The sequence below is a fragment of the Cydia strobilella genome, chromosome 19 (assembly GCF_947568885.1).
Source record: "Cydia strobilella chromosome 19, ilCydStro3.1, whole genome shotgun sequence".
Classification (NCBI taxonomy): Eukaryota; Metazoa; Arthropoda; class Insecta; order Lepidoptera; family Tortricidae; genus Cydia; species Cydia strobilella.
Genome location: NC_086059.1, coordinates 4,860,046 through 4,877,317, shown reverse-complemented (window position 1 = coordinate 4,877,317; position 17,272 = coordinate 4,860,046). Strand labels below are relative to the sequence as shown.

The following is a 17,272-nucleotide window of genomic DNA, read 5'->3' as shown; positions in this document are numbered from 1 at the left end:
TTCAAAATAGCAAGTTGTTTAATTTCACAATTTTTATTTCATAAAAACGAAAATAAATAAATATAAATAGCAACATGTCAACATTATGAAAACAATAATATAATATAATCAATTGCAATTAAAAGCAGATATCAATGGAATGTCCGAATAAGACCTCTCGAGTTACCAATAGATATTCAGATAAAAAGGTTCGTAAATTTCTTGCTCTAGAGGTCTTAAAGGATCAAAAATGAAAGAGTACAAAAAGAAATGCATTGGTAATAATAAATAGTTTAAATACTAAACGATTGTAGTATCGTTATATAGTCGTTGAATTCATCATTTGTACTTACCTATAACTATTTATCTCAGGAAACTGCTCCGTTTAAAAAATATATAAAAAACCTGTCGTTACAAAAACATCACAATACATACATATTCGGGTACATTCTGCAAATGTATATCATTTTGTTTTAAACAAAAATTATCATATGCCATCATTCTGCATAAAATTTAAAAAAATATCTCATAAAATACAAAATACATTTCATTGTAATAAACCTACCACGTAATAAAACAAAGAAACAACAAAAAATACATGAAACAAGAAACCCTGCTGAAAGTCATGAGTAATAATAAATACGGTCAACACCATAAACTGTTTACATCTGTACACCTAAAAAAATATATTTTCGATGATTTTATAAAAAAATAACACTTACTTACGCACTTTTCACCTACATCTGTCAAGCGTATGAACATTTGTACAACTACGAAGATAATGACTAATAACTTCATGTTTTGTCATAAAATATAGTAAAAACTACAATATCAAAGGAATTTATTGTTAAAAAAACAAATTGACAAGTTATACTTAGTCGTTATGGCTGGCAGATTTTCCATTCGGAAGATAAAAAAGATAATTAATATTGTATTTTTCACTACAATACACAGGTTGCAACTTATCATTTACCACATTTAGCTATCTGTTTAGCATATTCGATAACGATGTCATCTTCAAATGTGACAGTGATTTTCTAAGTTATAAACGGGCGGCCAGCTAAAATACCGCCGAAGGCACTAGTGCGATATCCTACAACGATTCATCAATTCCCAACGCTCTTTTGTCACAAGCAATCCAAAATAATAATAAAAATTGTCATGAGAAATATCTGTATGATATTAAACATTACAAAACGTGGTTTTGTTTTGGGATAAGTCTTGTCATATTTGTCCCAACAATTATTATATTTATTATTTAAGTAGTCAAAAGACCCGTCGCTCAGTAAGCCTTACTTTCCATAAATATATCAACTACACCGAGTGTGCAAGCTACTACCACCCGTTTATAAGAGGCTTAAATCAAACTTATGAGTCATTGCCGTCATTGGATAATAACTAGTCTCGCATTGAGCTCTTTAGACTAAAAACGTGTACTGTACCACTTTTATAAGTTACAACAATGAAATGAATGAATGAATGAGTTTTCATTAGAATTTAAAATTCATCACTATCAAAGCAACGATACAATTATATGTCTGCTATGATTTTCTCTTAATAAAATTATACTTAACAATATCATTTATCTTTTACTTATGCAATTAAACTGATGATTACAGAACACAGCCAGACTCAATTAGTCCTATAGAGTCGCTAACGTACATTGATGTAACTTATACCAGCGTTCCCCACACTATAACCCCTTATTTCCATACATAGTTAAACATATCCATGATACTGTCATAGATAGTGAACGTGATAGCTACATCGAACACCACTCTGCTCAGGCGAGGCACCGTACCCTTGTAGAAGGCGAGGGGGCCTTCTGACTTCCAGGTCTTGATGAAGCAGTCCCATGTGCTGCGGTATTTGGAGGCCTCGAGGCCCTGCATGCGGGTTTTGACGACGTCGATGGGCGTGTTGCCGAATACGGATGCGGCTCCTGTCAACAAAATATTATGGTACAATATTACACAAAATAAATGATCTTGAGAGTAAATTGGGTAAGAGAGACTAACGCCGGAGCAAGTGAAACTTGGGTTTCCACTCTCAAAATTTGAAATGACGGCGACATTTTTCAATTTTGACCTCAGATTCATATTCCTCTAGCTGCCTACAAATCAAAACATGCTAAGACAAAGACAATATTGATTTGGCAAAATAAAGATACAAAATAGGCTCTTTTATAGGACTCTGGGCGGCAATACGTTAATAGTCCTTTCGTATATTTAATTTCAATACAATCGGACCAAATATTACGAAATTTAAATGGCAAATTTGCTTTCTCCAACTAAATTCGTCGTCATATCATTCAATTATAAACTGAAATAGAAGTCACATATTAAAGAAAAAGTGACCAAGCACTCCAGTGGCGGAGGTCGGATTTGAACCGGCGCCTTCAGCTATCGCGGCTAACGCCCTGGACCCCACGCTACCCCGTCACGGCGGTACCCGTCCCAATTTCTCGACTACATGCCATCTTAGAAAGACTAGGCGTCTTTAACCAACTCTAAGGGCGAGCAGTACGTGCTTGAATCTTCTACACGAATCCATTAAGGGATTGCGATATAGCGAGAGAGATGGTGCTGCCATCTATACAACTTTGGGACCTTTGGTGCAAATCAAATTATTTTATCAAATATTTCGTTTTAAAATAATTTGTTTAATTATTACAAAATGCAAGTATCTATAAATACGAGTATTGCAATTGCATAAGTCTATTTACGAGTAACATTTGTTGAGCACAAACATGAGTCGTGCATTTGGGCCATCTTATCAGCTGCCTGCATGCCAACTATAAGATAACCAAATAGATGATATGATTTAAATCTGCTTACACGTTTACTCGTAGATTAAGCATTCCTGTATTTGCTATTTCGTAATGACAATGCATGAAACGGATAGATATTATGTATTACTACGAATAAAGCGAACTTCCTGTGATGTTTCAGGTAAAAAATATGTCATTGTCGGTACTAGATCTTTAACTCCATGGTTATAAGACAGTTAGGAATTAGCGTCAACCGGCAATCGTTGATAGTAAACGCCAATCGAAACTTACATAAATAATCTATGGAAATAGTCACGTGACTTTTCGTAGCGTCAGTCATCCCGATACATTTATTTAGCAGTGGGCGATAAAAAGCTGAAATGATAGTACTTACCGGCGATACCGCCGAAGAGCCCCACGATGTATTTAGGCACGTGCTTGTCGCGGTCGCCGCCCTTGTACCAGTCTCGTAGGGACTCCATCACGAAAAACCGGATGGCTTGGTTACTGCCCTGTTTCATTATTGTCGCTGACACGCCCTTGTACACTCCGCCAACACCTGAAGTTAAACAAAATTATAGAATTAGGTCAGATGAGCTTGAATCCATCTGGTGTATTAACGGATTTTGGACATCAAAACACAAAAATGATGAAAAAATCTACAGGTTTAATTTGGTATAAATGCTATTGGTAATAGTTATTTGTGCAACAAGAGAGGAAAGTTGGTTTTTCTTGCGAGTGTTTATTTTGAGTCCCGAGAAAGCGAAAAATTCTAAGGTAGAATCTTGAGCGTAGCGAGGGACTCAAAAACACGAGATGTAAAATAACTTTGCTCTCGTGTTGCACACATACTTTTTCACCTCAGTAGTGAGAACATATTAAAGGTTAAAATGTATTTCGAATTACACAGAATAAACAGAAAAAAAAAGTATTATAATATGTACGATACGATAAGATACGAGACGAGACCGGGCCGGACCGGACCGGACCGTAGTATGAAGTTCATGGCCTTCACTAGATTAAAAAGCTACATTGTTTTACTCCCTGGAGTGAGGAAAGTCGCACTTTCCTCACTCCAGGGAGTGACGAAAGTAGGCTTGTTCGAGCTGTTGAGGTGAAAAATAAAAATCTTTTTCAAGGATAGGAATAATTATTTCCTATTCACGACAAACGAAGTGGGGTGTCGTAGTTAGTGGTAGTAATAGTTTTTCTAAAATATTGTGGATGTCTGGTGTGTCTCTCAACACTATAAAATAAAGTACCCAGTTTGGTTAGAGTCAAGTGTCCCCTAACTCACTTGGTTTAGAGCGTTACATATTAAAATAAAATACTTCTTTGCCTACCAACCTTCTTCCCTAACAATAGTCCTCACGCCATGGAAGAAGCCCTTGAACCTGGGCTTCTCCATCCGCATGTCGTTGATGAACTTGACCTTCACGGTCTCCATGGGGGTCACAGCGAACACGGCCTCGGCGACGCCGGCAGCCAACCCGCATGACAGTTTCCCAGTGTTGCTGAGGGTGCCGTTGTCGTTCACCATGTATAGTTTAGCTTGCTCGAATACGCCAAATCTGGGAAATAGGTAAATATGTTTAAATGTAAAATGAATCATTCCGGTAATTACGAAAGCTGGTATTTTAATGTAATCTAGCAAGCCAATTTTTCAGGTAGAAAAAAGCGGCAAACTTGAAAAATGTAGGCGCGAAGTGTCGAACCTTTTCATACAAATTTTTATTTTCGTGCTATTTTCAGACAAATTAGTTTTTTCGGATTTTACTTCTAGAAAGGCTAGGAAGCCGAATTATTTATTGTGTCAGAAATTAGATTTCCTTTTGGATCCCTAACATTCTGAAAAAAATCAAGAGTCAAGTTGGTAACCGACAACATGGCCGAGTACTCCAAAAACGTTACACATTTTCTTTTAAACCTAAATAGGTAATACGGGACTACTTTAGAAGAATGCTATTATACTATACGGACAAATATACTAAATTAAGTCGCGTCTCCGACATCTGACATAACTTAAACTAATCTATGCATCTGACTACGATTTCGAGTCTAGATTTTGCTGTGGATTACAGATAGGTATTGAACTGATTAGTATGACGATTATGTGATTTAAATTACTGGATTATATTATAATCTATTCTAAACAGTAAGACTTGAGCATAAAAGAACACACTTTGTTGAAACTAAAGGAAAGCCATTTGGATTTTTTTGACTAATAAAAAAATAAGTTGCCTAAAATAAAAATAAAAAAGGTTTTTTTTGTTGTAATTTAATAATTTTTTCATTTATCATTTATTTAATGCAAAAACCATGGTTATAAAAGGTGTTACATAGAGATTTGGTACATGGTCACCCTGCAAGGGCGTAGCAATGTCTTAAAAACTAGTTAAAGCTAAAAAGTTAATTTATACAAAACAAGATATGTACTGTACTGTATTTTGCATTGGTACTGTCTGGCAATATATTTTACATGTTAAATACAGTGTAAATATTTGCTTTGTAAGTAAACATTGTCGGTATATACAATTAGGCAGATATTTCACGGTTGCCAGAGATGACAGAAGTATATTGCATATTGGCGATAATTATACAAATGTTTTGTACAAACAGTATGTACTCGACAATATTATGTCTTATTGTAATATTTCGACACAGTCACGTAACGATTCTCTGCGTAACGATGGCTCGCTATAGCTTTATTTCAGAGCATTATGTTGACGTCTGGCTATGTCAATGTAGAAAGAAAGATAACGAAAATACATTTAATTAACGCCATAACATACTCGTAGTACATACATATACCGTATCAACATAGTATCGTAGAATAACCGAACTATAGTCCATAAGCTCACTGTTTCTTGTTAAGCCGTTTTGTACAGTATTTATTTATTTATTTTAAACTTTATTACACAAGAACAAGTAAAAAGTACAAAAGGCTGACTTAATGCCTTAAGGCATTCTCTACCAGTCAACTACTGGGCTAAACAGAAATTATTTAAGGTGGGTGCAGTGTGAAAAAAAATGTGCCAGTATGAATCTCTACCGTCTCCAATATACGATCAATTGCTCAAAGGTTAACTGGGAGAGATCCCTGAAAGGGATAAGTTCGCATTTTTACTACTGATGTGTTTTTACCTGTTTTATGTTTCCTTTTTGTACAAAAAAGGGTTACTACTATGGTCCAAAACGGAGTCGAATATCTTCCTATAGGTGTGAATATTTGAATTTCGGTCGGTCTCAGTTCTAAAGCAAAAAACCGGACAAGTGCGCGTCGGTCTCGCCCACCGAGGATTCCGTACAAATTTTAGTTTTTTAATGTTTTTTTTTCTATTTTTAGTTTTCAGATTTTTCCCTGTACTTGTTGTGTAAGACGATATTACTTGACCAATTTCATAGTTTAGTGTCGAAATATGCGTTTTTTGAGGCATAAACGGCCGTATCTTTTTTTTACGTTAACTTAGAAGTTTGATTTTTTTTACAGCGTCAACGGACTGAAGACCTGAGTATATAGATTTAACTTCAACTCGATACCTTCACGCGTTCCCGAGATAAAGGGTCTTGACAGACAGACGGACGGACAACATAGTGATCTTAGTATAAGGGATCCGTTTTCTCCTTTTGAGGTACGGAACCCCAAAAAAAAAAATTTTTACAAAAGGAAGAAGGAACTCTGGCAACACCAAAAAGAAGATTGATACTTATAGTTGGTCAAACCAAATTGTCAGTAAATAAGAACAAAAAAAAACTATACTCATTATTTTCTTTCGGGTGCTAGTACTAGTGTAAGACAAAGATAGTATGATTCTCTCTGTCTGTGTTTGAAATGTAACAGTCCTTTGACAAACTATAATTACGTGTTGAACTTGTGGACATGTGGACCATAGGTTGTCGTACCTACTGGACTATAGTTAAGGGAGGTTATACGGTTTTACAAATACAACATAACGGAAGCATCGGTGAATGTCAGTCAATATCATCAGATATCATGTCATGTCACGCGTCGTCGGGTAACCTCTATTGTAACGTAACATAATGAACTTGTTATCGTAATGCTGATAGCGACACATTGCTGAAACACGATACGGTGCGAATTGCGAATTGAATGCCTTGGACTACGGACCGCGTGTTCTGGTGTCGTTGGATGGTTAATTAAAGTTGACATATATTCTTTAGTCAGTAAGATTCCGCTGGCTAAAGGGAAGGGAATAGCATTTTAATATTTCGTGTTAACGAGGATTTCGTCTTATAATTATAATATTAATAAGGTTCGATAAGTTCGAGTCACTACCAGTGTATTTATGAACACCTTAGCCGCTCCGATATACAGGGTGGCAAAAAAATAATATGACAGCCAATTTTTTTTTCGCGATTTCGGGGTTGGTCCCATAGTAAAAGTTGCTCAGTATAACCACCCTGGCAACGGGAATGCACTTATTTTTTAGCCACCGTGTATAGGTACTCTGGCACAGCGACCTTGTCAGTAGAAAAAGGCGGCAAATTAAAAAAATGTAGGCGCGAAGAGTTGACTTCCCATAGAAAATTTGAATTTCGCGCCTTTTTTTACTGACAAGTTGGGTGTGTTTCAGTCACGTTTCAGTTACACGGAGTTATATCTATCTTTGCGTAAGACGCAGCGTCATTACGGTACGCGCGAATGGTAAGGTCACAGCTGAGCAGCCGGAATAATTAAGTAATACCTAGTGGTAAACTTCCGATATAGGTGCTAGTTGTTATATTATGTATTGCTTTCTGGAAACTTTCGAATGACCTTTTTTTAAAAGTTGATAAAGAATGCCTTAAGAGGCCGTAGTCGATTTTGGAGCAAAAATGTAAAATTGATAGATTTAGTCGTTGAAATTATACACGTTTTGTTACATAATATCTAAATAACAAGTATTGATTTCTATTAGCACGTCTTCTCATCTTGCCTTTTAATAATGAGGTCGGGAGCGTGCGTCACCGGTAATGCATGAAGAGAAGAGGCAGTTTTTAAAAATTCATCAAAAAATCATGGTGATAAATTATACAAATTGATGTATAAGAATAGTTTCAGCAAATGTTGTAGATTGTTTAGGTATTAAAATTACGTTGAAATTAAGTCGATTTTCAGAGAACTTGTCACTTGTTTTTAAGAAATTTCTGGAGAAATTTGATTTCGTTTAACTTTCATTTACACTACTTCAAAGTCATAATAATAAAAATGTAGTCTGATAAACGTCAAGTACAGGATATGTGTAATACAAAATAACCATGTTTAGCACTCCAAACTTTACGAAATTTACAAATAAGAGCGACAAAATCAGTGCTTTACGCGCGTTTACCTAAACGTCCATCAGAAAAGCAAACATTACTGATTTAGTGAGTCTGTTTTCAAAAAATTGATCTGATAAAAGGTAAGATAAGAAGACGTGCTAATAGAAACCAGTACTTGTTATTTCAATTAGGTAACAAAAGGTGTAAAATTTCACGGACTAAATCTATCAATTTTACATTTTAGCGACTAAAATCGACACCGGCCTCTTAATTTACCGCTCGCTGCGCCGCCTGTCGCGTGTGTTTAGTCCGCGGCCTTAATGTCAAATAACTTACATAAATACGAGTATTGACGACCTATTGGCCTAGTCCATTGTTATGAGAATGAAGCCGATGGTCCCCCGTCCCGGGTTCAAATCCTAGTAAGCGCATTTATTTGTGTGATAAGCACAGATATTTTGTTCCTGAATCATGGGTGTTTTCTAGGTATTTACAAAATTTAGGGATTTACAACACAAGCCTGATTGAGCTTACTGTGGGTCTTAGTCAATTTGTGATAATGTCCTATAATATTTATTTATATTTACCTACAGGTACCTGAGGTACCTAAACTAGTTTCAGTCCCAAACCTTAGCTACTTTCAACTAACAACCGTGCAAGTTCTTTACCAACCGCCTGAGATAAGTGGTAGACCTATAATTAAAATTCCCATTAAGCCATTTAACTACATTGTGATGTAATGATGATTTATTTGTTCAGTTTGTAGGACGAATTGGCAAATCGCCACTGGAGGTGTGTCGAGTACGTCAATAACACGCAATTAGAATACTTATTCGTGCGTCTACGTCACCAGTCTATTTCCACACACGCCAAACGTTCACTGCCTTCAATTAATTTTTGTAACAAGCAGTCATCTTTGGGCCGAGCTTTATTTTGTTGTCGTTTCTCATTTTTGTCAGATCTCGATAAAATTTGGTGATATTATATTTGGTTATATAGTTTCCTATTCTGTACAATATAAGCGCAATTTCACCGTATGTCCTAGAATTTTTTTCCCTGAGTTACGACAACGTAACTCAACGGGAAATTTCATAATTTTTTTTGTCCCAAATTGGGGTTTCGTGTTTAGGTATTTCACCTAGAAAGAGGAGCTCTTGAAACTCAGCAAATTTTATAAAAATCTGAGGAAAAATACTTTATTTATGTAACGAAAATTGGAAATAATCTTGCTAGACGTAGTGAGTCTTCTAAAATTCGCGCGTACTTGTCGCGTAGTCGCGTTGTATTAGGACGACCCCTTAACTGTAAGGCCGCTGCCTGACTTGGCGGCACGCGGTATCGGTGCAGTATTTTTTTACCGATTCGTTATCGAGCTCCTATATCAGATTTTTCTAAATCTAGCGAATAGCGATCCAAAACAGTCACCCCATTGACCTAGTTGCCGCCGACCCGACGGCCTGCTGACGTTGGTCCCGAGATCGATTTCCGGCAGTCAAATATTCATGTATGTCTCCGTACTCCGTACACACGAAACACCACTTTCGTCTCGGTACTGTTAACATTCGCAACTACTTTTTCGACTGGGAAATAGGTAAACGCCGCGAGATAACGTATTGGTCTATCGATAAAATCAGACAATTGGTTACAATTACAAGTTAGATTATATTAATTTTAAAATTTAATTTTATAATGATTTGTATTTTTTTGGGTTCCGTACCCAAAGGGTAAAAACGGGACCCTATTACTAAGACTCCGCTGTCCGTCTGTCTGTCTGTCACCAGGCTGTATCTCATGAACCGTGATAGCTAGACAGTTGAAATTTTCACAGATGATGTATTTCTGTTGCCGCTATAACAACAAACACTAAAAAGTACGGAACCCTCGAGTCCGTTCGCACTTGGCCGGTTTTTTTAGAAGTGTAAATCTTACGGTAGATGTCGCTAGGCGCCTCCCTAAGGTGCATATTAAGGATATGTTAAGAGATTATGTTTGAATATGGTCTGGTCTGTTTGATTGTTTGACAGCATGCTTTTGTCTAATGCTCGGTACCATTTAAAATAAGTACTTGAACTAAATTTCGTCCCAACCCAAGCTGTTTCCTAGCTCCCAATCATCTGATTTAGGTGGTACAGTCAAGTGTAAAAATGTGGGTGCATATAACTTACCTACTCAAAAATATGTCCCATAGCTCTTAAATCGCTAACATAAGAGCTATGGGACATATTTTTGAGTATGATATGTGCACCTATATTTTTACACTTGACTGTACGAATGAAGTTTAGGTTTAAAATAGGAAAACGAAGATGTATATTAGTGTTGTGAGTTTACCGTCGGCCGTCTTAAATGCTTGATCTAGCCTTGAAGCCTCGAGTCTTCAGAGAGTCAAATGAAAATCAAATGTCAGTTTTACTAATTGAAAAGCACATGTTTGAAATGCCGTATTCGGTCGCCTAAGGTGAAAATCGGATGGCAACTCTGTCAATTTCCTTGATAAAATGAGTGACGCTCGCCGTCGCATTACTGCCGCGGTAATCATGATCAACCCGTCACTTGTTTTATCAAAGAAATTGACAGATATCGCGACAGCATCAACGGCAGCGACGGCAGTAATATCGGTACAGTAATGCAGCTGTATTTGACATCAGAACGACACTTTAAATCGCCTTTGCCTTGATAATTGTTAACTAACAATTTGTAGGGTATGTAGGGTCTCACCTGACGGCAGACTTGGGTATGGAGCCGTACAGCAGCACGCTGAGCCCCCTGTACAGGCCAAAGAAGCCATGGCCCTGCACGGTCTTCTTTACGCAGTCTCCGATGCCTGTATACTTCTTGGTACCACCTGGAAATACAACAATATGGTTAACCTCAGTGAGACAAAATATACATTGGACCAAGATATTGGACAGATGGAATACCATCCTTAGGTACCTAATACATATTGACAGCTCATAGGTGTATGGTGTATAACGTTCTATTGGTAATTTAATTGTGTGAAAAAAAAAACTCCCAACAATAAGTTTATTGTTTACCGTGTCAAACATGATGTTAAAATGATACATAGTACATAGTACCAACGGCTACCCTTTTCGGGTATACAATACCCCCGGTGTAACTTTTTTTTCTGCATTATCGAAATATATGGTTAAAGTTCATCGGGTTACTCAGACCTACCCCGGTACCCATAAGACAGATTACACTCGTGGTTACTCACGCGTATCTCACGAGTTTGTCATAATTAATATTTCGTAAGTAGCATTATCAGTCACCAGGTCAAGACCAAGTTTACGGAGTTCAACGACCTCGACAGGCATAAAACAGCCATGATTGATTGCGGTATACCATTGGAAGTCATTGTGAACTCGCTCTATGTTTTTCACAATTAGGTACGTAGAGAAAGGTGACGTGTGCGAGCGAGTAATTAATGAGAATACCGTGAAGTAGTTATCACTACACCTTTAATGACATTTGATAACATATTATAAAACAGTCCCCCACAGCATCTGTCTGTATGATCGCGATAAACTTAAAAACTACTGAACAGATTTTCATAGACATAGTATGAGTATAAATATCCTCGAGGAAGGTTTAGGTGTAGGTATAATTTAATTTGTTAAGGCCGTTCCATCGGTTTGCCGCTGTCACTGTCACATTTCGCAAGAAAGAACGGGAAAGATCATGCGCGCTAAGTGTCCATTTTGATCGAATTTTGTCGATTTTTATTTATTTTAAAAAGTTACCTTACAATATCGAAATTCGAAAGCTATGAAATTACTATTTAAGTTAAGATTGTTTTTTCTTCTTTTTTTGTTTATAGTATCACATAATAAATAACCGAGTAAAGTTTGATTAAAAGTCCGAGTTAGGGGTTACTTTGGGAATTTATTGTATCGAGCGAAGTGTCATAATTCGTGTATCTAAAGCTATGTTATTAAAGATAATATAGTCAAAAACTACATATATTTTTTCCACGTCTACGAATATCAACGCCTCTTAGAAAAACATGATCATATAAGGAGATTTTTCACCTTCTGGCTCAGGGCTTTGTATGAATTGGTTGAGCTCCCCGTGCGAAGCCGCGGCTGGTCGCTAGTATAAAACAAAGCGAGGACTCCGTGTCTGTAAGCTCGCGATAAACTCAAAAACTTCTGAACGGATTTTCATGCATTGTTCACCAATCAGTAGAGTGATTCTTGAGGAAGGTTTAGGTGTATAATTTGTTAAGGTTTACCCGTGCAAAGCCGGGGCGGGTCGCTAGTATTTTATCAATTTGTTTTAGTGGGACAATTCAGACAATTGTTTCCCGTTGAATAACTGAGTTTTCAAATAAGCAGTGAAGTAAAAATGAATAATTTAAAATTTTGAACACTGTTTTTCTCCATTACCCAAGGATGTAATTGTAATTTTAAAGTTCCAAAGGTTGTACGGCTCTTAAAAAATATTTATTCAATTTCTTATCAAATAAACTTTATCTTATAGATTAGTCTACATAAAAAGAATCCTCCATTGATAATTTTTTACTATAATGATTGTGTGATATGCGTACACGCATGCAGCAGCATGATTGAAACATGTTGACCCCGTGTGAAATGAAATGAAAAAAAAAAACCCGGCCAAGTGCGAGTCTGACTCGCGCACGAAGGGTTCCGTACCATTACGCAAAAAAATCACGTTTGTTGTATGGGAGTATGGGAGCCCCACTTAAATATTTATTTTATTCTGTTTTTAGTATTTGTTGTTATAGCGGCAACAGAAATACAACATCTGTGAAAATTTCAACTGTCTAGCCATCACGGTTCATGAGATACAGCCTGGTGACAGACGGACAGACAGTGGAGTCTGAGTAATAGGGTCCCGTTTTTACCCTTTGGGTACGGAACCCTAAAAATATCAGGTCAACAAAACAAATACTTCACTGGTTTATCATAAAACTGTCACCATTTTTGATAACTTGATAAGAGTGTTCAAGACAGATGTTTGTGAATGACTGATTATTCATAGGATTTATTTAGCATCTTTAATCATTGATATATATATATATATATATATAGTATATACCTAGTCGGCTCATAAGTTCTGTCACTGGCCTTTAAAATTTAAATTTGGAACTCCTAAAACAAAAACCGTTCTGCATTTGAATTTCGAATCTTTATTAAATATTTGAGTAGTATAATTTTGCAATTTTCTGTTTTCTTCAACATGGAGTGGACGCTTAAAGATAGCCGTACCGCAATAATTGCACTATATCGTTGTGGTCACTCGCCGACTAAAATTTTTAAGCTACTTGAAAATATAAAATTCTCTCTAAGATTTGTGTATCGTACCATAGAAATATACAGTGAGGTCTCTAGTTTAAATGACAAGAAAAGAAGCGGTCGTCCGCGTACAGCTAGGACTCCAGCGGTTGTACAAGCAATTAGGGCACGCATTGCCAGAAATCCCGCTAGGAAACAAAAAGTTATGGCCCTCCAGATGGGTTTGAGCAAAAACACGGTGAAAAGAGTGCTTAATCAAGACCTGAGACTTCGTGCTTATAAACGAAAAACTGGCCATCTTCTCAATGGTCGGCTTAAAGCTTTAAGGCTTAAAAGATCTAAAGCTTTATTGAAGAAGTACGCTAAAAATAAGCACCGTTGTATACTGTTTTCGGACGAGAAAATTTTTGACATAGAAGAAAACTGTAATAAACAAAATGATAGAGTGTACGCTCGCAATAGTAAAGAAGCGTCTAATAGCATTCCCCGTATTCAAAGAGGTCATCACCCTTCATCTGTGATGGTTTGGCTGGGAGTTTCTTATGCGGGCGTCACTAGTATGCATTTTTGTGAGAAAGGAGTAAAAATTAGTGCCAAAGTGTACCAAGACACGGTGTTGACTAATATTGTGAAACCACTATCCCATACGATGTTTCTAAACCAGCATTGGGTTTTCCAGCAGGACTCTGCTCCAGCCCATAAGGCAAAGTCTACACAAGCCTGGCTCGCCTCCAATAAAATCGACTTTATACGGCATGAAGATTGGCCCTCCTCTAGCCCAGATCTTAATCCTTTAGACTATAAAATATGGCAGTATTTAGAGGAAAAGGTGTGCTCAAAACCTCATGCAAATCTAGACTCGCTGAAAAAATCTCTTGCTACGGCAGTGGCCAATATCGACATGAAAGTGGTGCGTGAATCCATTGACGACTGGCCACGAAGACTTCAAGCCTGTGTAGATAATTATGGCGGTCATTTTGAATAAATGTTATACATTTAGATTCTCTAGTTTATAAGCTTTCAAACGCTGTACAAATTATACGGAATAAACTTAAACTTTTGATTTTATTTGATACTATGTATATGACAGAACTTATGAGCCGACTAGGTATATAGATTTGTGCTAATTGTAAGAATAAAAAGTACATTCTGTTGTAACAATTATATAAATCTGTAGTTTAGTGAAAAGGATCCATCTTTAAAAAAAAATCATTGAAATTAACTTTTCCTTTTGAGAAGTTAAATTTTTTAATGTCAGTTTCTTGTGGGTTGGATCCTTATGATTGGGACCCATAATATAATAGAGATACATAATATGATTGATAAAAGCTAGCTCTAACTTAGTTTTATTTAATATTAATTTTTAAGTAGATAGTTGTATTTATTGTTAATTTAGTTTTTAATTGTGTTTAATAAAATATTATATGTTAATCAAAGCACTTGTCAAATTGATTGATAAAAGATGTGTATGGAATGAAGCGAGCCGGTAGATAAGAGTACAGTATTGATCCTTTGATTATACATGCCATGATAACAGCTCTTACGATGATGTAATGTCCAAGTTATCAAACATGTTTGTGTGTTTGACATAGCTACAGTTGTAGTCAGAATAAGAGTAAACTGAAAGCATAGAAATAAAACCAGATAAGTGTGAGTCAGACTCTCCCACAGAGGGTTCCGTACTTTTTAGTAACTGTTGTTATAGCGGCAACAGAAATACGTCATCTAAGAAAATTTCAACTGTCTAGCTATCACGGTCCATGAGATACAGCCTGGTGACAGACAGACGGATGGTGAAGTCTTTTGAAACATATTTTAGTGGCATTAATAATTATTTTATTGAATCTTGCTTTTATTGTTAAAATATTATATTATATTATATTGTGATTTATCTTGTATAGATTAAGTTTTTATTTTTATATAATACTTTAAGCTATATGTATCACCTAGTATTAGCACAATGTGAAAACTTCAGCGTAGGAAGATGTTAATTAAAAATTGGAATTGTCTCAACTGACTCCACAAGACAGGCCTAGCCTAGTGTGGAGATCATAGGTTAATAAAACAATGTATAATTTTTTGGTAAATAAACTATATATATATATATTTTTATTTATTGTATTTTGATTGATTTAATTTCACTTCTTTTCAATTTTAATTAATTAATTTATTCTTAATTATTATTAAGTTTATTGACATTCGATTTATAGTGTATAATACTAACCATATATTTAAGCTTTATTTGTACTAACAAGTAACAACAATGATCTCAGTTGGTCTCTGAATAAAATGAAATTAAAAATTTAGTAATAGGGTCCCATTTTTACCCTTTGGGAACCCTAAAAATATATAAGGTATCAATATAATAATCTAATAAAAATTGTGTAATATAAAATAATCCAATTAAAGTTTACTTTAATTCTGAATGCCATAGGCTGACATATAACATTTGCATGTCATTGTAATCATAATATTCATGAAACATATACTCAGTAAATACCTATATCAGTTTGACATATACTCACGAATAAAAACACTTTGAACTTTGAACACTGTTTTTTATACTTCAATAACTGGAACTGTTATTTTGCATTAACACTGAGTATCTATTGATAAACAAGGTCAACTTCAGGCATTTATAACTATTATATCTCTATTATGACTATTACTTCTAGCCAGACATCTTTCTTAAAAAACTATTAAATCTTACTGCTTCTGAGTAGTTCTAGAAAATGGGTGAATAAAATACCTAATTAAATTAATGCATACAAAAACAGAACAACATTGACCACTACAAACAACATTGTCTTAACAATTTGAACCTTAACATAAAGTGGTAAAGGTACATGATAATTATTATGTCATGGCTGTGGTTTCTAATGAGATTCTAATTAGTTAACAATTGTTAAAGAAATTTTTCCTTTTGAATGCTGACCACAGAAAACCGGTGATTGGTCTGTGAAGAGCCACTCTTTAAGGTGGTTTACTTAATTTATATTTGGTTCTTTTCCTAGTTAAGGCATCGGCATAGCGACTAGTATTAAATATGCACGGATTTAGATAATAAACAATTAAACAAGACAGACGTGACCTTGAGTTGGACTTTGAGCGTCATTCGTGTCGTTGTAGGTTTTCTGACACGCAAATATTAAGAGCAAAGTCCACATTTATGTGCAGTCGAGTATTATCGCGTAGGAGGAAAAAGTGATCGATGGTGGAAATATTTTTAGCGGCTGCCATTCGATAGAAACACAAATAGAAAATAGGTATATGTAGGTTTCCGTCGTATGTAAGTCACGGAAAGGCGTTAAATTGAAACGAATGGCCATCTCTATTTCTAGAATCGTCGTTAATTCCACAAGAAACATAATATCCAGAGATTGATAGATATAAATAGGGCAATCAACAATGTTTACTATAACGTTATCGAAGGTTATAATCACATTGATGAATGAAGGTGAACCCGTTAATAACGTGACCAGTTATAACTAACCTTTTTCGTCTAATTGCAGTTGTGTTTTTACGTATTCGGTTGGGAATGTAATACAAATTTCAATGCCACCAGTGATGCCGCCGGCAACGACTCCTTTCATTCCCACCGATCCTGAGCCCCCAGCTGCAGCCGCTGCGCCACTTTCCGACATCCATGGCCTTTGGAATGGATTCTTAAAACTTCCGGTCCTGTTAGACATGGTTCTAACTGAAAACACTTCAATCGGGTCTCACAACGGCTGCAACACCCTCCCCGTACAACAGCTTAACATTGACTGCTGTTTTTTTTTTATTTCATTGATTTGATTCATTTGATTGGTTTTTGGTTTTATACAACTTCATTCATTAATGAACGAGAACGAATGAATTTCCGTATTTTCCAGTATGGTATCCCCACGTAGGATAGTTTGAGGCATTGCTTAAAACGATCAAAGTAGATCCCAACTGGCAGCAAAAAAACCGGTAATGGCTGCGTAATGGTCAACCCTAGACGTTTGACGAAGCCAACGGTTGC

The 17,272-nt window shown here is 36.0% G+C and overlaps 1 protein-coding gene across 1 annotated transcript; it reads right to left on the bottom strand.

Moving 5' to 3' along the window:
• Window positions 1–14: 14 nt before the first annotated feature.
• On the bottom strand, window positions 15–17,046 carry LOC134750388 (putative tricarboxylate transport protein, mitochondrial). Its single transcript, XM_063685553.1, has 5 exons — window positions 16,760–17,046; window positions 10,727–10,853; window positions 4,097–4,320; window positions 3,144–3,308; window positions 15–1,921 (listed from the first exon to the last, which is right to left on the bottom strand). Exons 1-5 carry the CDS (start codon window positions 16,956–16,958, stop codon window positions 1,683–1,685), a joined length of 954 nt encoding a protein of 317 aa, XP_063541623.1. The 5' UTR covers window positions 16,959–17,046; the 3' UTR covers window positions 15–1,682.
• Window positions 17,047–17,272: the final 226 nt, after the last annotated feature.